The 26,615-nt window shown below is 52.0% G+C and overlaps 4 protein-coding genes across 4 annotated transcripts in view; 3 read left to right on the top strand and 1 right to left on the bottom strand.

Annotated features, from left to right (window-relative positions):
• LOC119696487 overlaps positions 1-26,615 on the top strand; it is a 1,710,157-nt gene that overhangs the window by 1,583,205 nt on the left and 100,337 nt on the right.
• Positions 1-26,615, bottom strand: part of LOC119696488 — a 1,499,846-nt gene that overhangs the window by 1,400,314 nt on the left and 72,917 nt on the right.
• LOC119696513 (hydrocephalus-inducing protein homolog) lies at positions 10,140-10,977 on the top strand. Its single transcript, XM_038126268.1, has 2 exons — positions 10,140-10,192; positions 10,479-10,977. Exons 1-2 carry the CDS (start codon positions 10,166-10,168, stop codon positions 10,725-10,727), a joined length of 276 nt encoding a protein of 91 aa, XP_037982196.1. The 5' UTR covers positions 10,140-10,165; the 3' UTR covers positions 10,728-10,977.
• Positions 13,428-15,625, top strand: LOC119696510 (hydrocephalus-inducing protein homolog). The gene is made up of 3 exons (XM_038126263.1): positions 13,428-13,983; positions 14,544-14,652; positions 15,245-15,625. Exons 1-3 carry the CDS (start codon positions 13,801-13,803, stop codon positions 15,613-15,615), a joined length of 663 nt encoding a protein of 220 aa, XP_037982191.1. The 5' UTR covers positions 13,428-13,800; the 3' UTR covers positions 15,616-15,625.

Below are 26,615 nucleotides of genomic sequence, written 5' to 3'. Positions count from 1 at the left end.
TCTTTGCCAGGTGGCCAGGCCATGGGTTTCATGGGCTTGAGCTGAGTTTTTACAGCAGTGAATAAAGAACTAGCCACTTTATTTGTGGCTGCCCACTTGGACATGTAGCCAGGCTGGGGTTAAAGGACTGTCCTTACTCCTCCTTGCAGAGTTGAGCTGCCCGAGTATGTCCTGGACATGGGCACTGTGCGTAAGGGTAACACTGAGAGAAGCACTCTGGAGATCAGCAACCCTGGGCAGATCCCAGTGTTCTTCCAGGTCGATCTATCTGTCCTGCAGGACACAGGTAAGCAGTGCTGGGAGACGCTTCCTGTGGGCTTGAAGGGGTGTCTCAGACAGGTTAGCTGAAGCCACTGAACTTGGGGAGGGTTTTGAGCTTTTTCTTCTCAGTGCCGCTGCTGGGAGCTTTAGAGGCAGAATTCTCCTGGCCGTCCATGGCCAGGGACCTCTCCTGGCCTGCCTGTGAGTGCCCTAACGCTTCAGTGCAGGGCACAGATGGGCTCATCACCCTGGTCACCTCTCAGCATCGTCTGCCCTTGCCTCCCACGAGCAGCAAGTTTCTTTTGGGCACTCTGGGGGCTTGTTTTGCCAACCAGTGGGGTCTGCTGTGTTTTGGAAATGCTTTGTTTGGCGTTCACACTGTCACAGCACGTGTGTTCAGCCTTTATTGAGGAAGCAGCCTGTGAGATCCTCTGGTGGATCAAAAGTGGCTCCAAAAGAGGCCTTGTGGAAGGGCTTCACTTCCATCACACTGTGGCTCACTGTGTCTTGGGGGGTGTTCAGGTGCACTCTAAGTTTTTGTCCAGTCACAGCACGCATGGGCTTTTCCCAGACCTCTCAGCCAGGACACCTGTAAGGCCTTAACGTGCTTCTGACACATTTTGTGTTTCTCGTGTATCTCAGCTGCTTTGTGTTCATCTCTTCAAGGTTCAGAGTGGACCTGGGCCTGGTGAAGAGCCTGCCCCCCGGCTGCACCTTGAGGTTTGGCGTGCGCTTTGAAAGTGCCCACCAGCCAGAGGGGACGTGGATGTGCTGCTGCCCATAGAGGTACCACAGCTCTTGGGCAGGCAGCAGGCTGGGCACAGCAGCAGATGTCACCTGCACCCTCCGCTGAATTCTCTGTCCTTCTGCAGGTGACAAAAGGCCCCACGTCTCACATCCGCCTCCATGCCACTGTGTTGGAAGTGTCGCTTGAGCTCTCCAAGAACACACTGCAGTTCTCTGACATCCTTGTTGGGCAGTGCAAGGTTGAGACAATCCGGCTCTACAGCCGGCTCCAAGTACCCTGCACATGGTCCATTACTGCCATCAAGCCTGTTCTGAAGGTAAAGCTCAGGGGACATGGAACACGTAACTTCTGGGTTGGGTTTTCTTTGTGACTCTTGCCCTCTCTGCTCCTGTGGCTGCCTGAGCACTTGGGTCTACAGCGTGTTTGAGGAAGCTTCTGAGGGTCTAGATCAAGGCTGGTTTGCCTGGACCTGTTCCATTAGGGGTTGCTTTGCTTTTCTGCCATTCTTCATCCATTCTTCCTCCTCTGAGGACAGCAGTTCCCTATCTGCCTGCTCTGGGTGAGGTTTTCCCTCCAGCTCTAGGCTATGGGGGCCACGCTTGGTTTGTCTGTGGGTTCTCTCAGCACTGTGTCAGTGTCTCAGAGCATGAGGAGACCTCACACGCTTGGTTTCTGTGCCCAGAACAAAAATGGACGTCAGAAGCAGCAGGCGCTGGAGGATGAGCCCTGTCCCTTTGAAGTGACGCCCTCCCAAGGAACCCTTGATCCTGGACGGTGGCAGAATTTACAAATCCAGTTTACACCCAAGGAGGAGGTGAGATTGGCAGGTGTCAGCCCAGGAGGCCTGTCAGGGCTATCTGGAAATGAGGGCCTGGTGCAGAGAGTGTGGTAGGAGCTCTGCCTTCACAGGGAGCTTTCTGCAAGCCCCATAGTCAGCGTGGCTCAGTTCACCCCGGCGAGTTCTGCCCTGAGATGGGCTTTGAAATGCTCACAGGGAGCTTGCACAGAGACCATCAGGGCTCTGAGGCTGCATCTTGGCACATGGGGGGATGTGGCCAACTCCCCTCAGCCTCCCCCTTGCCTGGCTGTATTTGCAGCTGTGACACTCGGTGCAGAGCAGCTGCACACTCGCTGAGGATAATCCTGGAATGGCCAGTCTAGGCTCATCCTGCTGCAGAACTGACAGACAAAACAGCCACCAGACACCTTGCTGAGCACAGCAGGACAGTCACCTGGAGTGATGTGCTGCCAGCAGTCCCTGGGGTTCTGGCCTGCCTGCACATTGCCGTGCAGCTGGGGAGTTAACTTAAAGGATGGAGCATTCCCAAAAGTGGTTTGCCTGTGGCTGCTGGCTCTCAGAAACTGGTAGTGTGTCCCAGCGTGGACACAAGTGCTTCTGTGCCCACAAACAGTCCCAGGGATCTTTTAATTGCTCGAGAGACATAACCATCTTGTGTCTGGCTTGGGCCAGAGCCGAACACTAAGCAGGGAAGCTGACCCTTATTTCTTGCCAGTGAGAGCTCCTTTGCCTCTCTCCTGGAGCTGCCGTTTGCCTGATGCAGCAGTGCCAGGACTGTGTCTGGACACTGTAACCCCGAGGCCCTTCCCATGAGCGTTGCACTCCTGCACGACTAGGTGAAAACGCCTGAGAGTCCATTGTCCATCCATCTGATACCAACTACCCAGTTACAGTGCACACCAGGATTCATGCCAGTTACTCAGACCCAGGAGACACACACTGTAGTCCCTAGCATAAATAAATCTTTGGTTTCCGCTCACCTTGGAGGGACTGATATCACCTTGAGCTTGGAGCAAGCTTTGTGTTTGGGGTCCTGTCACCTGGGACTTCATGGATGACTTTTCTGGATTTAACTCTTTTCAGAGGTCTTACAAGAATGAGCTTCAGCTCAGCGTTTGTGGGAGCAGCAATCACTTAAAGCTGCACCTCTCAGGACAAGGTCTGGAGCCACGCTTGGAGTTCAGCCCCCCAGCACTAAAGATGGGATGGGTGCTGGTGGGCAGCGCTGGGGTGGAGGCCACAGTGGATGTGAGGAACCCGTGCAACTTCCCCATTGAGTTTTACTCCTTGGACTTCGATGAGCAGTACCTTGAGGAGGAGAAGGTGAGAAGGCAGGTCTGGCCCCCATGTACAGGCTGCCCAAGCTTCACAGCACTCCAGCAATCCCAGGCTTGTGCCAGGGAGATGGAGGCAATCCCCAGGGCAAGGCCAGCTCTGCTGACATGCTGTGGGAAGACTTCAATAGTTTGTGTTGTTGGGAGGGAGAAGACAGAAATCGAGTTTGTTGAGGGTGTGAGATGAAAGGCGAGAAAAGGAATCTTGCTATGGTTTCTCTTCCCTACACACACAGATCCTGCGGATGGCACTGGGGTCTGAGCACCAAAAGAGCTTTTTAATGCCTCTGCGTGCCGTGGGTGGCACGCTGCCCCCAGAGGTGCTGGAGGAGTACAAAGCACAGAAGAGGCTGAAGGCCATGGCAGAGGCCCAGCCTTTAGCTGAAGACAATGCTCAGAAGCCTCAGAGGAAGGCAAAGAAGGCTGAACAAAAACGTGGAGGCCGAAGGAGTCTTCAGGCATCTCAGCTGGAGCCACAAAGCAAAATGGCAGAAGGCGCAGTCAGAGATGAGCCTGTTGGGGTGCAATGCCTTCAGGGCACAGTTCCAAAGACCTCCATGAGGGAAATCCGGAGGGATGGGAAGCGGCCAACAGAAGACCAGGTAAAACTCTGCAAGGCTCAGATCTTGAGCTTGCTGTGGTCGTGGGCCCTGGAGCATTGTGTCCCCACAGGTGCTAATGGCACAGAGCTTTGTCCAGGCCCCTGATGATGTTCCACAAGGACTCTGTATCATCTGTGTGGATGGGGAGGTTATCACCATCCCTCAGATGGACAGCAAGTGGGAGTGCTCTGTGTCCAAGTCTGTTCAGAGCTTCCCAGCCTGGAAATCATTATAAACATTCCAGGACAGGGCAGCTCATGGTCATTGTTTTCTTCAGCTGAGTCACTCGGGAGAGGTTTCTCTCCCTGTCCCACTTGTAGCTCTTGCCTTTGCTCTGGAGCCTGCTCACCCCACTGGGCATAACAAAGCACTTGGACTTCATATGAGTCAAAAACCCCATGGCCAAAAGCTCAGTGCCTTTAGAGAAGGAGTTGCGAGGATGAAGGTGGCAGAAGGATAAGCAGGATTTTCTCTTGTGTTTTAGATGCTGGAAGATCTGGGACTAGATCCCGAAGGGCCTCCCCTTCCCCCCGCTGTTGTGCTCTCCATAGTGGAGTACCCAGAGGAGAGGTCGGGCCCTGCAGAGCGTGTGAAGCCCTTCACCATTGTGGCACCAGAAGGTGCTGCCGTGGAGGACGATCTGGTGGGTGCTCCAGTGGTGCTGGCACTGAAGGTGCCAGGGCAGGGACCAAGCTAGATGGAGGCATGGGGGCCAGGCTGGATGGAAAAGGATCATTGTGGAGAGGAAGTGAAGATGTGATGGGGGCCCCATGTCCGCATGTCTCCTTTCTGTCAGGGGTGGGGCAAAAGAGACAGCTCTGCTGGAGACAGAGCACTTCTCTAAGACAAGAGGGAAAAAATCACTTAAACCCTCAACTTCCTTTAAGGAGAGGGTCCTGAGTAGCAGGGGTGTCCTAGGCAAAGCAAACACCAATAAGGTGGAAGACCAAGTCCATGGGCTGGGGGACTTATTTATTTTTTCTCTCTTCCGCTGGTGAACAAACCCCCATTTTACTTTCCAAGATTTTGTCTCAGGGCTCAGCTCTCCCTCCCTTTTCTCTCTCCCCTTAGGCCAAGGCCCAGCCAAAGATGGGTCAAGCAGCCAGCGCAGACAGCTTTGCAAAGGAGAGCCAGATCTCCCCACAGAGTACTGAAAGTCCCCAGGATTCCTCCACAACAACATCCAAAACCACGCTGGAAGGTGCCTCAGTCCCCACAGAATTCCTCAGGTGAGCTGCAGGGGAGGAGGCAATGCCTCTGCTTCTTGCTCTGCTTGTCAAACAAGGTCCATGGTCCCCAGCTCCACAGCGACCCCGTGCCAGTGCCTCCTTGGGATGGCGAGTGCACCCTCCTTGTTTCATTTGCTCCTTGTCTGAAGCCTCCTCTTTAACTGCCAGGCTGAAACGGTACCGGTGGGTCGTGCCTGCCCACGATGAGGTGCAACTGAAGGTCCACTTCTGCACCAAAAGCCCGGGGACGTTTGAGCAGACCCTGAGGTTTGAGCTGGTGGAGACGAAGCGCCAGTACGAGCTGCCCTGCAGTGGCACCGGCCTGTACCCCAGCATCAGCCAGAACCCTCGGTAAGGCTGGCCCCTGGCAGCCTCCCACACCACAGCTGCCTGAGCTCACGGCCAGAGCTGCCCCTTGGGGCTTCTGGCCTGGGCAGAGCACGCTGCCTGAGGCTGCCCAGCTTCTCTTCCTGTGCTGGAGCTGGGAAGGCAGATGGTACCTCAGCCACCAGGAAGGGTTTTGGCTTTCTGACGACATTTCCTACTTGGAGCATCTCATAGCTCCTCCTTCCCCACTTTCTCTGCCCAGGGTGGTGTTTCCACGGTGGAGGAAAACCATGCAGAAAGATAAAGTCATCTTCAAGGAATATGTTGAGAGCACAAAGCAATTCCACTTTGGACCGCTGCTGTGTGGGAAATCAAGAGAGTGGTATGTGCTCCCTGCTGGGCCTTGTACTTCCCTGGACACGCCTGGAGAGACAGGCTGTCCTGGTGGCACAGTCCAGGGCACTGTCCTGGGAGACACATGGGTTGGAAGGAGCACAGATGTGCGAACTTGAGCACTTGAGAGAAGAGGCAAATGAGCCTTGCAGGAGCTGCTCTGCCTACCCAGTGGGTGCCTTGGGGGCCGCCTTGGTGGCCAGAGCTGCGTGCTGCTGTCAGTCCAAAGGTGACTTGGGGGGCAACTTCTGTGTCCCCCTCCACATCTCAGCTTCAGGCCCTAGGAAATGAACTTTATGATGGTTTTTGAAGGGCTTTGAGCTCTGCAGGTAGCCTGATTGAGCAATTCTTCTGTAGATGGTTTTGTAAACCTTTCCATTATCTGTAATTATTAATAAGATTTTATTATTGACCCGCCAGTGGGTGTTGGGGGTAATATATAGCAGGAATTACATTTTCCTGGAATGACATTGCATCCTCCCTGCTGGATCAAGTCTGCCTAAACACTTTGTCATTTAAGTGTTGTGTATTTCTACTTTAACTGTCACTTCTTTTTAATGACATTTCACATGAAGTTCTTTCCTCCATGGGAGCTCTGGAAGGCTAGGGCTATTTTGACAACCCAAGGAAATGAAATCCAAATAGTTTTAAAATGGACAATCTTTAGCCTGACTGATGGATGGTCTGGGATTTCTGTTTGTCTCTTTAAGCCTTGCACTCCAAAGTCATTTCCACACCTGAGAGAAGGGTCATTTGTTACCTTTTTTTGCATTCCTCTTGGGAATTGATGCTTTATATTTCTTTGGCAGACTTTGAGCTAAGCCATAAAATCCAAAGCAGTTTGATGACTTTGATGAAAGAAATGAGCTTAACTCCTTTTCCAAAAGCCTTTTGTTGTACCCTGCAGGGAAGGCGCCCCAAGAAAGAAGGGGAAAGAGCCCATGTGCCTGGTGTAGTGTTATTTTTCTAGGCACCTTTGAATTTACTTTGTATTAAAAACTCTTGAGGTGGCCTCAGCATCATCAGGCTTCTGGGCTGGAGGCACCAAGTCCGGGGGAAGGCATCAGAGTAAGGCAAGGATGAGCACACGCCCACGCCCCTGACTGGGATCCATTTCCCTCACTCGTTTGTCAGAGCAGGGTCTTCCAGCATCCCTTCCTTGGGTGCACACGGTGCTCTCCTCGCTGTGTGGCAAAGGCAAGAGTCTGCTCTGCAGCCTTTTCCCCTTTTGTGGGCAGGTACAAGGCCCAGAACTGTCCCGGCAACTCGGTCAATCTAACCATCCTCAACAACTCCCCCGCGGACGCGAAGGTCCAGTTCTCCTTTGAGAATGCTGGGGAAGCAGAGACGTTCCTTCTGCACCCTCCCAGCATGGCACTGAAACCAAAGGAGAAGCAGGTAGGAGAAGGGCAGGCAGAGCAGGCACCGTAGAAGTGCCCCAGGGCTGCTCCTCCTGCTCACACCCTGAGCTCTTTCTATTTCTTCCTGCGGGGCTGGCTCCAGAAGCTGACCATTTGGGCATACCCCACTTGCCCTGGCTTTCTGGAAGACAAGCTCATCTGCAGCATTGGGAAGAACCCAGATCCAGTGGTCTTCAGCCTGTGCTGCTATGGGGTGGACATGAAGCTGGAGGTCAGCCCCCTGGAGCTGCCTTTTAACAAACTGCTTCTGCACAGGTCAGTCATCCCACAAGCACTCCAAGACTTGTGGCAAAGAGAAAACGTTTGACTCTGGTGTTGTAGGGAGCTCCTGATGCTGGGAATAATGTGCTCTGATTTTATGATTTAGAAAGTTGAACAGTTGTTTGATTAAAATTCTATTACATTACACTAATATTGTATTAAAATTCTATTAAAGAGTCATTCTACTGTATTAAAGAAAAACTCGTGACTGTCTTTAGACAGTTAGACACAGCTTTGAGTGATTGCTGAATCCCTCAAAACAACTTTGACCTGTGTCTAATAACTAAATCACTTTTGGCAAACAATTTCTAGAACACATTTTACAGGTGTAAAACAACAGGAGTAGTGACTAGAGATAAGAATTGTTTTCTCTCCTTCTCTGAGGTTCTCACTGCCTTCTGCAGGAAAAATCCTTGGAAACTTGTGCTTGCTGCTCTCTGGGAAGAGAGCTGTGGCCACCCTCTGGTTTCCAGGGCGTGGATGGAGCTGCTCCAAGTTGCACTCAGTGGCGAGGCTGGTGTGACCAGCCAGCAGCTGATGCCAAGTGCCTTCTGTCTCTGCAGGACTGACAGAAGGACCTTGGTCCTGAAAAACAACACCCTGCTGCCCATGGCCTGGCAGCTCCGTGGGCTGGATGACCTGGTGGAGGCCTTCTCCTTATCACGAGATAAGGGCACCATTGAACCCCGCTCTGAGTGTCAAGTGACCCTGCATTTCAAGGCCAGGCAGATTGGCAGCATTGAGAGGACCCTCCGACTAGAGGTGAGAGGGGCTGTGTCCTGCCTGGCAGAGCAGGGCACAGTGAGCACAGGGGCAGAGTCAGGAAGAGCTGCAGCTGACAGACACAAGGGTGCTGTGACCCCAACTTCTGCCTCTACACAGCGTTTGCCAGAAGGTGCAGTGCATCCACATCCCCCCAGAGAAGCAGACGCTGCATCCTGAGCCTGTGCCACAGCCTTGTCCCTGTGAATGGCTGAAGGTTGTTGTTTGCTTGTACAGACTGCAGCGTCATCTCTGCAACGGACTTTGTCTGAAGCTCTTGCACAGTGCAACAAACTCTCCCCCTGGCATTTTGTTCCCCATGGTTTAGGGGCTGCATTTCAGACAGGGTGCTAGGTGATTGGAGAGGGCTGTCCATGCCACCTGCTCTGAGACACCTCACACTTCTTGTGGTTGTTCTTACATCTCTGTGCCTCTCCAAGACAGCATTCCCTGCTGTAGGAGTGCAAAGCTGGGCTGATAGGGTTTTTTACTGCAGCAGAATTCCACTGGGGCAGTCCATGACAGGAACAGGTTAGCAAAGCTTGGGAGTCCACCAATGCTCGTGAGGCCAGGGAGGCCACAGGGGAAGCAGCCAGCAGAGACAAGAACTTACAAGCTGTCTACCAAAAGAATAATCTGAACAGTGTTTGTTTCTTGCTGCCTCAGGTTTCAGATATGGAAAACATCCTGGGGATTTTTCAGGCTGAAAACATCAAAGTCTCTGCAGAGGTCTATGAGGTTTCTCTGAGCATCGACAAGCCTGAAGGTCAGTGGGTGCCTCTCACACAAAACAGTCCAGGTGCACTGCCTTACCATGGGATGGGATGGGATGGGATGGGATGGGATGGGATGGGATGGGATGGGATGGGACAGCATGCAAGGATGGCATGGGATACGTAAAGCACATACCCTGCAAGCTGTGTGGAATAAAGCATTGTCAGGGCTCTGACAGCCTTAAGTCTCTCCCCTCTGAACTTTGAAGTGTGCAGCTTCACGTGCAGATTGGATCTGGGGGCTTTGAAACAACAGTGACGTGAACAGGCAGTTGGCAACCCCCACAGGCTCAGCACAGCATATAAAGTCATTGCATTTGTGATTGGAAGTGAGGAAATGGAAGCCGAGCCCCTCAGCTACTGAGGCTGCAGATCTTTTGAGTAAGAAGAGAAAGGGCAAACAAGTAGCTGGAAAATACTTTCAAGAACTAAAACTTGCTGAGAAGGGTTTTGTGCCAAGGCCTCCATGCTGCTTGCGACCTGGTGTATTCTGCAGCAGCTCACAAAAAGCGTGTTTGACCTCGCTCTGTGGGTTTTCTGCAGGTCCAGATGGAAGCTTGGAATTTGGAACCATTAATGTCCAGGATAACGTGAAGAAAGTCCTGAGTCTCAAGAACAAAGGGGTATACGACGTTGAGTACAGGTGAGTCCTGGTAGTGAGCATTTCCTCAGGTTCCCAGGCCTGCATTCTCCCTCTGTCAATGGCTCGAACCTGTTTCCAAGCTGGCTACCTCGTGAGAAATACAAACCCTGGGCTTTCTAATCTCAGTTATTTTACCAGAGAATCCAGCCACAAACCAGCAGTTCTTCTCAGCTCAGCAGGAGCCCAGAGGAGAGCCCTAGAAATTTCAGCCGCTGAAATGCTGGGATTCATTGCCTTTCTTTGATGGTCACCTCCTTTCTCTTTCTGAGACTCTGTAAAGGAGTGAATGAAAACTTTCAGTGTCAAGGTTTCTTGCAGTAACCTCGTGATCGTCTCTGTCAAGATCCAGGATTCCCTGAGCAGAGCTGCACTCTCCTTTTTTTTCCTTGGTTCTATGCAAAGTCCTGGCTGGGCTGGTGGCACCTGTACTTTTAACTGCAGAGATTTCCATTCCTTCCCTTCCTCTCCAGGTTCACGCTGCAGGGTGCAGGTCCCAGGCTGCGAGACTTGGCATCCTGCTTCACTGTTGAGCCTCAGTCGGGCGTGCTGCTTGCCTCCCAGCCTGCTGTGAATGTTGAGCTGCTCTTCCACCCCACGAGAGAAATCTTCCTCATGAACAAACCCATCCTGAACTGCCAGGTGAGCTGCCTGGGCCAGGCTGTGTGTTCACACGGTGTTTTGGGAGCACAAACAGGATAGGTGTCTAATGGAAGGAGGGCTTTAACTGGAGAATCCTCTCTCCTACATACACAAACAAAGTCTTTCAAAACCATTTGGGAGGCTTCCTGAGTAGAGCTGAGACTCTGACTCTGGGGGAGGTGCTTAAATGGGGAGGGGTAAACGGATGGAGGCCTGGGGTGGAGGCTGGGGACTGGGGTGGAGGCTGGCCTCTTTGCTTTGTTTACCATCCTTCCTGTGGACACAGGTGATAGATGCCAGCTCGGGTGAAGGAGGCCAGGCTGTTGCCAGCATCCCAGTGAGGGTGTCGGCCAAAGCCCAGTACAGCAGGTACAGCATTGAGCCTGCCTCACCCGTCAACTTTGGAGCCATGGTCAAGGGCACCAAGAAGACCCAGACTGTCCTGCTGGAGAACAAAGGGGTGCTCAGCTTCAGCTTCCACATCCGCCAAGCACCCGAGGAGGCATTGGGAAGGAAAAGGTACGAGCAGCCCTGAGCACCCTTCCTGTCTGAGGAGGCACCAGCCCACGGCTGGTATGTGGCAGGCAGCCAGGAGACCTGGGCTGTCGTCCATTTGCATGCCTGGCTTGGGGAGAGGGAGCAAAAAAGCACCTCAGTATCCCCATGTGTACTATGAAGCTGGTGATAGAGCTGCTCTGTCCAGCAATGGGAGCTGCAGGCTGCTCTCTGGGAGGCATCAGGAGCAGGAAGGCTTTCCCCTCTGAGCAGGAAGGCCAGCTTTGGCCTGAGAGGAAGGCGGGGGAGCTCAGCATGACACATACCTCTGCTTTCTGCTCTCAGGTCAAAGCAAATGGAATCTGCAGAGCTCTCCACAAGAAGGAAATCGAGCTCCTTGACAACACAGGTTGGTGACTCCTGCTCCCCAGCAGTGCTGCTGCAGGGCTGTGAGAAGATGCTGCTGTGGCTGGGTTGGGGGCTCATTGCCATGGGGTGGGCCATGGTCTGCAGGATGGCGTCCAGTATCTGCTCAGTCCCCCTGGCAGTCCTGTGCTCTGGCTCTGACCTGGAGTTGTGGGGTCTACAGGGGGGAGCAGGTCCTGTGCTTGGTAGCTGCCAGCCAGCATAGGTCTGTGAACACCACAGAAGCAAAAACCTGCCCCACTGAACTGCCAGTCCACAGAGCTGAGACAACATTGCTTTTCCTTCTTGCCAGTCCCCTACCTCTCTCCCATCATTCCTCACAGCTATTCCTTCTCTCCTCTGGAGGCTGAAGGATCACAGCTACCACCTTCATTCTTTACACTCCAACTCCTTTCTCTCTGCCACTTGGGTCAGGCTTGCAGCTCCTCTTGGCTTGTTGCTCTCAGCCTGGGGCTGCCTTTGGGCCATGGAGTCATCCTTCCCTGCCCTGGGACTGGCTGCTTGGGCCCAGCTGCAGGCCAAGGCAGGATGTACTCTTTGCTGGGGTGCTCAAGGCACAGCTATTAGCCATCAGCCTCTCCTGGAACTTTTCCTGCAGGATCACCTCAGCCTTGGCATGTTCACGGTGTCCCCCTGCTCCGGCTCCATCGGTCCATGGGGCCAGCAGCAGATCACAGTGGAATGCCTCGCAGGGCAGGAGGGGACATGTGAGGAGCAGCTCTGCATTGACATCACGGGCAGAGACCCCAAGGACAACCCCCTTGGCATTGCCTTCACCCTGATTGCCCAGTCCTGCCTCCCAGGTACCTACTGCCCACAGTGCCCTTGGTCACACCTGCTGCTGATCAGCACCTAAACTTGCTGCTTGGATGGAGAGGCATGCCAGCCCTGGTGTCCCCCCTAAAATCCTCAGAGGTTCCAGCCCTCTTCAAGTCCACCAGTGGACTCATCCCTTCCAGGCTGAGAGGGAAGCATGGAAGGATGAAAGGAAAGCAGTGCACTCCAAGACTGAGGCTGACTGAGCTCCATCCTCCCAGGCAGCTCCCCCAGCCTAGGCTGGGTTTAGCAGTCACCCGGGCAGAAAGGGCTTATCAAGGCTCCTGAGAGGCCAGCAGGGTCCAGATAAATTTATCAGGGAGGCTTCTCCCTGCTCATCCCTCTGGTGTGTCCACAGCATTCGTTGAGGATGTCACGTTAATCTTCGAGGAGTACCCGATCTGCAGCAGCACCAACCTCAAGCACAAGCTGCAGTCGGTGGAAGGCACCGGCCTGTATGTCAGAGATGAGAAGACATTCATCTTCAGCAAGGTTCAGGTTGGGCAACAGGCTGAGGCTCATTTCAATATCTACAATGCAAGCTGTCTGCCATGTGACGTGGTCCTCTCCATCAAACCCCTGCCTGGAGAGGTAAGAACAGGAGGCCAAGGTGGTGGTTGCCCTCTAAGGGCCGTGTGAGAGCCTGTTCTGTTCCCCAGATGCATTGCTGCCCGTGGCCCAGACTAGGCTAGCTCAGTGCAGGTCCAACTGCAGGGGAGAGCAGCAGAGGCAGGGAAGAGTTGTGTGGAATTCTGCATGTCTTGGGCAAGGTTTTGGCTCACACCTCTGGGTCTTTGGTGGGAGAAGTGAATCCCTCTGAACCTCTCTTGGAAGCACACGCAGAGAGGGGCTGTTATGAACTGCCATGCCAGGGTTGAAAGCCGAGCGTTTCCTCAGGTTCCCTGGCTTTTCCTTCTCTTTGAAGGCCAGTTCTAGGTTATTGGCAGGGTTTCCCATGCAGTGCCCACCTCCCATACAGGCTGGGGCAGCTGCCAGCCCTCCAACCACACAATGCTTTAGCCCAAGGTCAGCATTCCCTGGGAGGGAGGGAGCCTGCCCAGGGAAGCGGGAAGACACACTGTCTGGGACTGCTCTCAGGAATGCATTTATGGATAAAACTGTGTCATGTTCAAAGGTGTTTTCTCCTAACTCTGCTCTCTGGGTTCCCCCAAGGAACAAAGCCTTATCAACAACGTTTTCAAGCTGCATCCCCTCAAGATGTCAGTTCCTGGCTCATCCTATGCCGTTGCTACGGTGACCTTCATCCCACCAGAGGAGCAGAACTATGACTGCATTTTCAGGGCTTCCCTTGTCATCCCAGAAGGGTAACTGACCCTGTGAAATACTCTCTGCCCTGGGACCTGTGGAGTGGGGCTTTGAGCTGCCCTTCCTCAACCCTTTAGTGGCTGAATTGGAACAAGAGAAGTCTAATTGCTAATAGGCAATTGGTTTTGTTCCTGCTCTTGGAAAAGATCTTTACTGACAGTGACAATTTCTTGTTGCCTTCTTGCTGTAGTACTACTTTCATGCTGTGCTTTTGCTTGTTGCATAAGTCTCATCTCAGTGCAGCCAGGGGATTTGCCATATCTCATCTGGTGCCTCCTTATTTACCTGCTGTACTGCATGATTCAATTCAGTGAAATAATTTTGAACTGTGGTTGTGGAAGGCCCTGGCTCTTTGGAGCAGATTCCTCTTGTGAATGGCCCTGGTTGGATTTGGAAGAGGCTGGTGGGGGGCTGTGTTGTGGGGTCCAGGAGCACCAGGCAGGGAAAACACTGTGGCTGGCCCTTGCTGCTTTGCTGGCCCAGTGAGAAATGAGTTTTAGTGGCAGCTGAAATTGTTTCTGTGCCTGTCCTGCAGCTGTGTGGAAATGAAACCCCAAAGCCTGAGCTTCACCATCAGTGGGAAGGGGCAGGAGCCGCAGCTGGCAGTCGTGTGCCCAAGTGCTCGCAGCAAGAGGGGAAATGCCGTGCTGCGCTTCAAGAGGCTCCGGCTGGGGGATTCAGAGATGCTGCCCCTGGTCATCCGTAACAACGGCATCTTACCTGTCAAGGTGAGGAGGACCTGCTCAAGGAATGGTCTGGTTGGGAACAAGGGCTTGTGGCACAGGGGAAGGGTCTCAAAGAACATGGCAGACCTGTGAGGTGGAGTCAGAAATTCTTTTGAAACAAGTGACTGACGTCTCTTCTCCAAGAAGGGAGCTCTTGCAAATTGTCTGTCCAGTCTTTCTTCTTGAAGTTGAACAGAAGAAAGGTGGTGGAGTATTTTCCCCTTGTCTCTCAGGCCACCTTTTGTTCTCATGGACATGTGTGACTTCCCAGTTCCATTTGATTGTATTTGATCCCAGTTTACTACATTTTAAGTAAACTTCGTTGTGCTTTAATTACATTCCGCCTATTACTTTTTGTCCTGTTTGGTTCTGTGTCAGTTCTATCCAGATGTCTCTGAAGGCCCTTTTTTCTTGTCTGGTGTGATGTAACTTTTGTGCTAAGTGCTGTTTGCAGTGGGAGAGGTGCTGGGCTGCCATGTGGGACCAGCAGCACTGGGGTGTCAGTCCCCGTGCCACCCTGTACTCACACCAGTATCATTGTGCTCTGGGTTCCCTTTTCTCAGTTTACGTTACACCTGGAGCGTGAGCACGGAGGGTTCTTCTTGAAAGGCAGGGCCTCCTCACTCGAGGTGTTCCACACTGGAGATGTGGAAGAGAACTCCACTGGAAAAGGTAAATTCATTACCCATGAAGTGCAATCATGCCCAAGGGGAAAACACGTGCCCTGCTCTTGGCTTCTCTGAGCAGCAGCCAGATGTTAGGCACAGTTTCTTTCCTTGAGCTCTCTGTGCCCCGAGCTTTTCCTGGGGGCTTTTTGCAGGGTCTCCTCCTAGCAAGTTGTAGGAAGTTCTTCTGTTCTTCTAGACATGGTGGGTTGAGCTGTGGGGGACTGTCACTAGCTCAGTGGAGCCTCTGAGGTATTTGCTGCATGTGGGAATGTACCAGCCTGAGCAGACACAGCCCTGGAGCACTCAGCCAGCCAGCAAAAGGCAGAAGCACTCCTGGGCTCAGCTTTCCATATGGCTGGAGCTGGCTGGGAGCAGATGGAACGAGGGCTGGGCATCAGCCTGAGGTTAAGCTGCTTAAATGGTGCTGTGTCTGGAGGTGGCAGGCTTGTGAAGATAGCAAGAGGGCCTGCAACCACTGGGGGTAGAACCTGTGTGTAGAAGGCAGCTGGTTTCAACCTCGTGTTCCTCATATATCCTATGGAAATATTTCCTCAGTACAGCTGTACCATTTAATTCTGCTTTCCATTGCTGTGCAGAGAGCAAGCCCACAAAGCCTTTCTTCCTCCTGCGTCACCGGCAATCAGCAGTGTTTGATGTCATTTTCAAACCCACTCTGGCTCAACGTGTGGAAGGGAAGATTCGTATGTTAGCGGGGGACACCTACTGCAGCAAGACCCTAATAGAGCTGGTGGGTGAAGGCCACATGGATGAATTCACCCTCGATGGACTGGAGGAGGACACAGAGGACAGGAATGCTGGCTGCAATCTGATGAAAAACATCGATGGTAAGAGAGGAGAGGCTGCCAAGGTGGAGCAAGGAAGAGGAAACTGTCTGATCATATGTGTCCTCCCTCTAGCCAGGCCTGGGCTGTCACCCACAGGACCTGGTGGCCTGTGGGCGTGGTAGCCATGCATGCAGAGCAGTGTGTGCTGTGCTGCAGGTCGCTGGCTTAGGGATGTGTCAGGGTGTTTCCCTGGAAGTGGTGGAACTGCCTGGGGAAGTCCCTCCAGAGGGAGGAAGGCTTGGAGCTAGGAAGCATTGAACATGCAGGTGTCTGTGCACATGACGGGGGCAGGTGGAGCTCCCTGCATGCTGAGATCCCTTGCTCTCCTCCCTAACAGCTTTCAGAGTAAATCACCTCCAGTTTGGGGACTGTCCTGTCGGGGAGCTCTGCTGCAGGACCTTCAGCATCACCAACCACTCCGAGATGGTGATGCACTTTCAGTGGGAGGCAAACGCCCCATTGTGGTTCTCCCCCAAGGTGAGCATGGACTGCTCTGCCTCTCCCCATTGCTCAAGCCATGCTCTGGTGTGCCCAGGAGCTGGCAGCCCTTACAAGCCACTGATAGCCCGTTCAGTGCCATGTAGGAGATGCAGTCTTTGGCTTGGCAGGGCCAAGGCTGCCAGTCTTGCAGAAAAGGCTTCATGTTATGGGAGATGGCACCTTCTGTTCTTACTTTCGTGTATCAAACTTCACTTAAATCCACTCTGAGGTGCAGATTCCTGGCACAGCTGTTCACCACATTGGTCCCTTTTGCTGCCAGTCCTGCCCTTGGCAGTGCTTCCAGTTTGGTCTTGACTCCCTGATTCTCCCTAGGTGGGTTACCTCCCTCCTGGCTGTGCCAGGGACATCACAGTGACCTTGAAATCAGATGTCCCAGCCACCTTCCGCAGGCACCTTGTGAAATGTAAGGTGACCAAGATCGACTTTGATCGGCCACAAAGGAAGGTTCATTTCTGGGATGAGCCACCAATCGTCATCCTGTGGAAGGATCCCACCAGGAAAGACCTGGCAGCCATATGGGCTGAAATGGGCAAGGTAAGAAGCAAAACAGCAAAAAATACCAACCCAGCATTTGGAAAAAGAACCACCATAACACCATCACTGCTGGCTGAGCAGCTCCTGCTTCCTCTGGACATTGCACAGCCATGAGGTTCACCAGCAGTGCACTCCAGGGGAGAGGTGGAAGCACAGTGACCACATACGCTCACACAAGATGGGGAAGCCTTTTGACGAGAGACCTTTAGCCACACAAACTATCAGTCTGTGCCACAAGCACGAGTGTTGCAGCCCATGTTGAATGGAAGGCAATGCTTTATGATTTTATCCCATTTTTTGGGTTTAACAATCTCTTCATCGGATTGGTGCCTTCTCACCAACAAGGAGTTCAGTCTGCTGCACTCTGTCTCTTCTCTTGAAGGAGAGGGAAATCCACTTCTCCTGCATCTGCTGGTGAAGTCCAAGTTTGGTCTGCGTGACAGTTTGGTTGTGGTCTCTGTATTGTGTGGGATATCTCATCATGGAGTAGCCAGGCCCTGCATGACTCTATGGATGAGTCCAGAGAAGGATCATCTCCAGAGACTCTTGCTTTTACAAACACACTCATCTTGGGTGAAGGTTCTTTCCGAGTTTCTGGACCATTGTAAGGCCTCTAAACCATCCCCTTTTCTATCAGAACGTCTGCAGTTGGAGACTTTCCTAGTGGGATCGCTCACATCCCAAAATGCCCATGCCCAGCTCCCAGCAGTGTGGCTGTTGCTCCAGACATGACATCTGGAGAGCACTTTCTCCTAAGACAAGAAGAAAAAGGTGCTTTCTAGAACTCTTCCGTCTTGGGGTTCTCCATCCACGGAGCTCCAGCAGGGGAACTTAACCCTAATTTTGAGACCTGTTGGACTTTAGGGGAGCAGGAGGAAAGCCAGTCCCTCTACAAGGTTGAAGTACAGGGACTGGAACACAGCTGCAGTGTCCAGGGGGATATTAACAGCTGTAGTAGTGACTTCAGTGACTAGAAACAACTACTGTAGCAGAACAGTCCCAATGTTGTCCTCTTTGCAGCGAAGTAAAAGTGAATGGCCCTTTCTAGTCTCTCAGTGAGGCTGATCTTGGAGGCCAGGAGATTGCCCTTCTCAGCCTGACTTTCTGGGCTCTGCTCAGTGATTCCTCCCTCCTGTGTTTGCAGGTGGTCAAGACAGTCCCACAACCGGGTCACGTTCTGGTGGTGAAGAGCAGCCAGGAGGTCGAGGTGTACCTCAGTGCCGTTGTTGCCTACGCCCAGTTCCAACTGAGCACCATCATGGTTCAGTTCAGTGGGGCCGTGTCCTTCCAGACATCGACAGCCACGTGAGTGCTGGAGGCCAGGCACAGCTCCTCCTGTGAGCGGGAGCTGCCTTTGCCCAGGGCTGGCCCAGAGCCTGCTTCCCAGAACTCTACCCCAGCCAAAACTGTCACTGGCTGGGGCTCTATGTGCAAACCATGAATGGGACGGGACTGCTGGGGAACGCGTCTCGCGCTGCTTCTTTTCCAGCATCAGCCTCATTACATGGGTATGACCATGGGTAGATGCCAGCAGCTCACATCCCCAGCAGTCGATAAAGAACTTAATGTTACAACTGACTTGAAAAGGTTTCTGACCAATCACACAAAGCAAAAGCATATTGACAGTAGATGGCAGGAGTTCCATCCAACCACCATAAGCACATGCACCTTTGGTTAAAGCAATGCTTGCTCATTTCAAATACAATACCTACTTGTAAGCCTTCAAACACAATGCACAGAGCTCCATCATTAAGCTTAGAACTTCCTAATATCTCGCTAGATAGACTTTTCTGTAGCTTAGGGAGTTATTCTAGACAAGCATTAATACACAGACCGTTGTTCTATTTGCCTTTACTTACTTTCTACCTCTTACATAATTTTTTTCTGCTGACAAATCTTATGGCTACTGCTTAGCTCTAATCACAGTTCTGCTGTCTTTGAGACTTGCCTTTTGTAGCTTTCCCAAAGCTACAAAACCCCAAAGCCTCTGATTTGAAGGATTCCCACAAAAACCAGCACAGGCCCTTTTACGTGCACGCAAAGCCAAGCAGGAGATGGTGGTCAGGAGAGGCTCAGTGCTGCCGTACCTTTCTGCTGAGAACAGCCGTGGCTTTGCTTTCACTGCATGTCACCTGTCCTCATCTGCTCAAGAATAAGTTTGCAGTCAAAGCAAGACCTAAAGTCCAGAGTAAGCCCCTTAGCTTCCATGTCCTGAGCACCATGTTGGCCCTTTTCTCCTAAACTTCCAGACTTTGAAATACTTTCTTGGGCCACCCGGGACAGCAGTCTGAGCATGGCAGGGTTGCCTGGGCAAGAAGATGCTCCTCGGGAGGAAGTGGTACCAGGAGTCCATCAGACAACATTACTGCACTATTTGCTTTATACTTACAGGAGTTGTTTTTTTTAATTCCTCCTTCTTGCTTTTCAGTTTCATGATGTACAACACAGGGGAGGTAGCCCTGAAATACTCCTGGGAGAAAGCTGCAGAGAGTGAACCAGTGAAGAAGCCATACTCAACCACTCTGATGCGTAAGAGCATTCCACTTGGTAGCTGAGGGCCTGGGGAGAAGACCCTGCCACTTCCCTCCAACACGTGAATTGCTTTTTCACCCTTGTCCACACAGCCACTTTCATCAGCATCTTCCCAGCTGCAGCTGGAGAGTTTTCTCCTTGCCTCCCTCTGCCTTTCAGCCCCTTCTGTTCTTGCCCTGCCTCTTCTGCTCTGCAAAGGAGCTGAGCCTGGCTCTGGGGAGAGCCACGTGCTGGGTCAGGACTGAGAAGGGGGACAGCAGGTCATCTCTTTGAGAAGTCTGAGACTGGGAAAAACAGTGGTGTAACGAGTGGGCTGCCCTGCAGCCAGTGTCTGTGTGCAGTTCCCCGCTCCAGGGCTAAAGCAAAGTCACTGTCTAAAACCAACTCTCCTGCTTTGGCACAGGAGTTTGTGCTGCAGGCAGAGAGCCTGCTCCCAGATGCTCAATTTCCTGCTAGAATAAAGTACTCTGCCAGAGATGCTCCAGGTGCATCCCTGGCACATGACAGCAGGAGGCAGAGCTGCTGGGAGCACAGGATTTTGTCTTTGAGCGGTGTCCTCTTCCTCCCTGCAGGTCGGTTCCTCTCCTATAATACTGTGAAGCATTGCAAAGAGCTGCTGCGTCTTTTGTTGTGGGAGGAGGACCATCCTCCTGAGATGCCTGATGAAGTGCAGCAGCTGTGGCAGCCTGACAAGCAGCAGCGGGAGCGCTCCAATCTTCGCCACTCAAAACAAAATAACCTCTCTCCAAAGCGTGCCAGCTCCTCCCTGGAAATCTTCCCAGATGTTATCAATGAGCTGTTCTCCATCAGCCCCTACCATGGCACCATCGCTCCTGGCCAGAAGCAGACCTTTCACCTGCAGTTCTCCCCAAAGTGCGCGGGGAACTTTAAGACCACCCTGCTGTGCAGGTGGGAAACCAACTGATGCTACTGATGGGTGTCGCTGAATCACAGGGTGGGACAGGGTGGAAGGGACCCCAGTAGGTCATCTGCTCCCACCTCCCTGCTCAAGTCGGGTCACACCAGAGCACATGGCACAGGGTTGTGTCCAGAGGGCTCTGGAATAATTCCCGTCAGGGACACTCCACACCCTCTCTGGGCAACTCGTCACCTGCACAGGAAAGAAGTTCTTCCTCAGGTTCAGGTGGAATTTCCTGTTCAGGTTCTGCCCATGGCCTCTTGTCCTATTGCTGGGCATCACCAAGCACAGCCTGGTTCATCCCCTAAGATCCTCCCTTCAGTCCCTCTGACTGGGACGGGGAGGTGGGAGACAGGCAGCCCCAGAGAGGTGGCAGAAATACCCACAGGAGCACAGAAAGATCATCATTGGCCTTGGTGGGGAGGCACTGGGAAAGGACACTGCATGGAACAGTAAGCTCCTGGAGGGTGCCTGTCAGTTTCTCTGGGTCTGGATTGAAGGCTCTTGAGATGGTAGTTCATGTCCAGACTCAGGTGTTTATTATTTCTTATCAGTAGAACAGTCTCACAACCATGAGTTCAGCCGCTTTTCATTAGCAAGGCACAAAATGGCTAACAGTCTCTTGTTACAAGGTCTTTTCAGACTAAACTATCCAATTAAGAAAAGACACCTAGATTGTTTTCCCTTTTAACCCAATAACTGATCACTCCAAGCCCGCAATGCAGACCTTTCTGTCCAATTACAAAATGCCACCCAAACCCAGGAAGAAGCATGAAGAAGAACCTCAGGACAACACCCTGTCCCCTCCATCTTGCTTCCATCCACGACATACTGAAATCCCCAAACCTCAATTTCTCACCTAAGTGATGCATCTACACTCCTCTCTCTAATCTATTTCACACTTTTGTGGATTCTAGTCTATCTTGAAGTCTAGGAAACTTTCTCCATGAATGAGGGTCAAAGTCAGTGCTTGCCTGGGGGTCAGGACACCCCAGAGCAGACAGAGAAATATTCCCGGTGCCCTGGGTTTCCACGGTTGCAAAATCTGGAACGAGAGATCCAGGGACCAGCCAGTCCCTAGCTCTGCTTCCTTTTGGCACAAGCAAGGCCTGCTTGTCTACATGGGACCCTGTGTGCTGTAGTTGGTCCCCAGGCATTTCACTGGTCATGTTCCTGCCCTTGCAGCTCTGCAGCCTCCATGCAGCGAGTGCACTTGTTGAATTTGCTGCTCGCTGCTTGCACAGAGAGAGGATGCAACACTGTGCGCTCAGCAGGGAGACAAAAAAGCGGCTGGCTGGAAGTGTTTGTCTGGCTAAAAGCAGTCCCTTTCTTCCTAGGATTCCTAACCTGGAGCCAAGGCAGAAGATGGGGCAGGTGATTGTGAAAGGCACAGCCCAGGAGCAGAAGATTTTTGATGAATCATTGGAGTAGATGGAGAAAGGCCAGGGACCCAAGAAGTCAAGACCCAAGTCCCAAGTCAAGACCCAAGTCAAGACCCAAGAAGTCAAGACCCAAGACCCAAGAAGGAGGTGCTCTGGAGACCAACACCTGAGGAACAGCATTTGTGTCAGCTGGAGCATCCGGCAGGAGCCGGCGACATCGTGCCTTCTGCTGCTGATGGTCTCCCACCCTTCACCAGAGACCTCTGCAGCTACCCTGCCAAGCTCCAGTGAACACCTCTAGCTTACCTTTTAGTTAGCTAAGTTAATTGACTAATTCTTTGTTAGATTGATAATTAGTTGATAATTGTCAATTAATTGTTAGATTCATAATTAGTTGATAATTGTCAATTAATTGTTCGATTGATAATTAGTTGATAATTGTCAATTAATTGTTAATAAACAGTTGTTAATAAAATGTTAATTGTCAGCTTCTCTTGGTTTGAAAGACAGGTGTCCGCGGGACCTCTCTGGAATGGAGAATGTGGCCCCCTTCCCTCCAAATTATTGGAACTTTGAAATTAAGGGGCTTTCAGGAAAAGATACGGGAAAAGGAGTGACAGTTCTTTACCAGTATGTACAACAAGGCAAACCAACACCAGCAGCAGCAGCAACAACAAACAGAACCAGACACCCAAGCACAGCCTTCCCTCAGCTGCAGGCACTTCCACTTTGGTGCAGTTCCTGTCACAGCCAGGCAGGGAAGGGAGGCAAATAATGAATGAAGCAATTGCTGGAAAATCTTTAATTATTGAGGGGCCCAGAAAGGGACACAGAACTGGAGGTGTGGCCTCACCAGTGCCCAGCACAGAAGGACAATCACTGCCCTGGTTGGGAAGGATGAAAGTTGGACAAGAAAGTCTCACCGATATGTGTGCTTGGCCGAAAGATTTGTGAATGGGGAGTCTGAAGAAGGGATAGACATGAAAGCAAGTTTTGATATAGAAGAAAAGAATTGCTGAGCCAGACTTCCTGGATAACTAAGAAGGCAAAGGCTATGTTAGTCATGAGGGGTTGTTATGGCTTAGAGCAAAGGATAAACCCACAGAAGATGTTTTTACCAAGCAGAAAGATATCACTGGCAAACAAACATGCCGATCTTGCAAGTAGAAAAAAGGTCTCCAAATTTTCCACTGCAAGAAAACTGAAAAACAACTTCTAGCTTAAACTGTAACGTACTAACTTTTAGTGGCTGGAGAACAGTGTCACGATCCGCCCTTACGAACGGGATTGGTGATGGTTCGTTATCTGATCTCAAGGTACAAAACACCAACACGGCAAGGGGTTTGCAGTAACGATCAAAACCAGTGTACTTTATTGAATAATCACAGCAAAATGCGTTGGAGGGAATTGGGGAAAAGAGAGAGAGAGAGAAACCTACGGAAAAGAAAAAGGGGGGAGAGAGAGGAAGAGGTATAGCTACCAAACGCAGAGACGACAAAGCTCTTTGGGGTCCAGTGCAGTCAAGGTCCAGTCGAGGAGTCACTTCTGAGTTCAGGGAGATCTCAAAATCTCAGGCTAACCTGGGGGGTTTTATTAGAATTTTTCTATTGAAAATTGGGAAGGAGGGGGGAAAATACAATCTCATCTGGTCAGCAGCGAGCAAGGGCCATTGTCTTCTTGGTCCAGTGGTCACACCTGCAGCAACTTGCCTCCCCCACACACCCTCCCCCCTGGGTTAGAAGTTTCAATCTCAGTCCTTAGGAGAAAAGGAGGGTTTTCTATGTAAGGATCCCATGTCTCAGTCTTTGAGAGAAAGACTTCTCCCATCTCAGTCCGTCTGTCACGGTGATTGTGCAGTAGATGAAGGGTCTTCTGTGGGGACCACCAAAAGGTCATTCCAGAAAAGAGTCCAGCCAGGCTGGGAATTTTGGGACATTCCAGGATACAGCGATGCAGGCAAAGTAAAAGGGCACAACGACTTCTTCTTCTTCAAACACACCTGTAAACAATAGCTCGGTAGGCTTGGGATTATACTTTGGCCTCGTGAGCTTGGCAAACTTTCACCAAACCAGGATATCAAACAGGATCTACAGTGGTCCGAGGATCATGAGGCAGATGGGAGAATTTTCAGACAGAGTCTCTCACTGTTCTGCGGCAGAAGCGCCTGGCTGCCTCTCTGGATGCCTCGGTGAGCAGTGCCTGCAGGGACAGGGGTGGGGACAAGGCCCTCCTCATGGCCCAGTGGGCAGCAGAGGTCACCTTCTGGGTTTTGTCTTCTAGGATTGGGAGTTGTGGGAACACTGGTGTCCTGATCCTGGCAGGATGAGGAGATGATCATCCCTGGAGGAACCCCCTGACCCCTTTTGCCCTGGGCCATTTCCCCTGAATTATCAATCCACCCTTGCAGCATTCTGTGTCTGTGTGTCTGTGTCCCTGTGTATTTTACAATCCAAGCCCCCCACATTTCCAAGAGGTTTTCCCAGAGGTGTTGTCTTGTCCCTGTGTGCATCGGCACATCCTGTCACTCTGCACAAATCACTGTTGCCTCCTCCCATCTCTGACCCCACTGGCACCTCCCAGGTTTGCACTGTATCCCTCCCACCTGCCCTCCACCACCAGGAATGACCATGGCAGGGAGCTCACACCAGGAGCACCCAGGCCAGGGGTAATGCCAGGATAATGAGCACCTGGCAGAGGCAGGAGGAATCCCCCATTCCAGGGGTTTGTGGGGTGCAAGGGGGGCACTCGTGTCCCATCCCTGCCCCAGGGCTACAAACCAGGGAGGAGATGCCTCAACTGCCTCAGCTGAATTGCTTCCCTCAGCCCTTGGCCCAAGAAGTCTCCAGCTGAAGCATAACCTCCACAGGAGACTTTCCACAAGGAAGATAAACTAAAGGAATTGTTTCTGCCCTCTCCCTCATCCCTCCCTCTTGCGCTGCTTTTCTTGTCATCTCTTAGCAAAACCACCAAAAAAGCATCTGCAACCAGGTGTTTCCCAGGGTCAGTTCCTCAACAGGGCCAAAGGAAGGTTTTCTGCCAGGGCAAAAGTGAGAAATGTGGGATTTGTTCAGACAGTTGAAAACATGACCATTTCTAAGCACTGCAAATCCAGAGGCTATAAAAACAGAGTTTGCAGGTTGAATGGTCCATTGTCCTCCCTCTTCCCATTGCTGATTTGTCCCATCCCAACTCCAGAGGGGCAGATTATGGAAAGAAGACCTGCAGGGAGTGTTGGAGGCCTAATCCCAGAGACAGGAAGGAAAAGTGGAACTGGGGAAAGATTTCCAGTTGTTTTCTTATCCTAATGACCACAACTAGCTCTGTAGTCCATGTGCAATATCCAGATGAAGAGGCACAGTCCTCCTTTTTAATGCCCAATTGCAGTACTTTGGAAATTCTTCCTGGATTAGAAGAAGCCACAGGCCAATAATTGACCCACTTTGGTTCCCAAAGCAGAAATCATTCAACTTCTCCCAAGATGTCTTTCTCTGCAGGTGTCCCAGATTGCAAGGCAAAATGTATCCTATTTGCCATCTGTATGGCAGTTGTCTTCTGTTCAGTGGGCAGTTTTCCTTCTCTCTTCCACAACCACTCCTCTCTCCAGGGAGACATCTGCTGATAACAGGCTATTGACTGTCACTGCATGACTGATAAGAACTACAGCATCCCACTGTGAGATGCTCCACCCAGAGGGAAGAGCCAGGCATTCCTACCCAGATATAATCTGGAGATTCTGGAATACCAGCACAGCTTCTCCACTGGACTTCCCAGAGGAACAGCAGCTGCCTCTTCTTCCACTGGATCTTCAGAGGAAGACGACACCCTTTTCTACAGGACCCCTGCTCCAACAGAACCACACCAGACACTCCAGGAGGACTGCAGCCACATTTCCAAGTGCATTGCTACCAACAACCGGGCCAACAGGGTGTCACGTTGTGTTCACTCTGTCAGTGTTTGGTTTACTGCATTGTTTATTTTATCCTTTTCTTTTCTTCCCTATTAAAGAACTGTTATTTCCTGCTCCCATTTTTTTTCCTGAGAGCCCCTTAATTTAAAATTTACAGCAATTCGGATGAGGGGAGTTTACATGCTCCATTTCAGAGGAGGCTCCTGTCATCCTTAGCTGGCACCTGTCTTTCCAAACCAAGCCAGCAGGACAGAAGCCAGTTTGATTCCTTTTGTCCCAAGTTTCTCCTGAGTTCATGACTTCAGATCAACTGGAACAGTCCCGACAGCACAAAAGCGGCCACAATGAGCAGGATCAAACCCCCAGGCCACCATTAAATGCACTCTGTCCACGCCTTCCAGAGCCCAGCAGCAGTTCCTGCCTCTGCCCCCAGCTCTGGATCAGCCTGACGGGCATGGCTCTGGTGTGTGCGGGGCCAGCTCCTGCAGGACACAGCGCTGGGAGCCGCTCTGTGTCCCGCAGCTTCGGCATCTCAGGCGCCGCTCCACAGCTGCGGGGCCGGTGCCACCACTATTCCATGGCTCTAGCTCCTGTTCCACCACTGCTCCACCTTTTCCACGGTCACTCCACTGCTGCTCAGAAGCTGTGGTGTCTGTTTCAGCACGCTTCCTCTGCTCCTCCATCACTGCTCCCCTGCTGCTCCCACACTGCTCATCTCCCACTGCTCCACTGCTCCTTCTCTGCTCCTGCCCTGCTCCCCTCTTGTTCCACGGCTGCTGCTTCTGTTCTAGTGCTGCTGCCACAGCTGCAGAGTCACAGAGAGGGGGAAGTTTGGGCAGCAACCGCTGTGGTGTCACAGAGACTGCGGTAACGGGACTGCCACAGCTGTGGTGTCACAGAGAGGGGGACTTGGGGCTGCCACAACTATGGTGTCACAGGGAGGGAAATGCTGGGGCTGACACTGCTCTGGTTCCACAGACAAGGAGCTCTGGGGCTCCCACAGCTGTGGTATCATAGAGAAGGGAATGTTGGGACTTCCACTGCTGTTGTGCCACAGAAAAGGTGATATTGGGGCTGCCACAGCAGTGGCATCACTGGGAGAACTTTTGGGCTGCCACCACTGTGGTATCACAGACACAGGAACACTGGGGCTGCCCCTGCTGTGGTGTCGGAGAGAGAAGGACGTGGTGCTTCCACAGCTGCACTGTCACAAGGAGGGGAAAGTTGTGCCTTCAACTGCTGTGGTGTCACACAGAGTGGAGCACTGGGACTGTCACTGTTGCTGTGTGTCGTGGTTTGAGAGGAAATGAGTTTTTGGGAAGTAGTAGTGGTCAAACCAATAGGTGC

The sequence above is a fragment of the Motacilla alba genome, unplaced genomic scaffold (assembly GCF_015832195.1).
Source record: "Motacilla alba alba isolate MOTALB_02 unplaced genomic scaffold, Motacilla_alba_V1.0_pri HiC_scaffold_31, whole genome shotgun sequence".
Classification (NCBI taxonomy): Eukaryota; Metazoa; Chordata; class Aves; order Passeriformes; family Motacillidae; genus Motacilla; species Motacilla alba.
The sequence above is the reverse complement of the archived record's forward strand: the minus strand, read 5'-3'. Positions and strand labels throughout refer to the sequence as shown.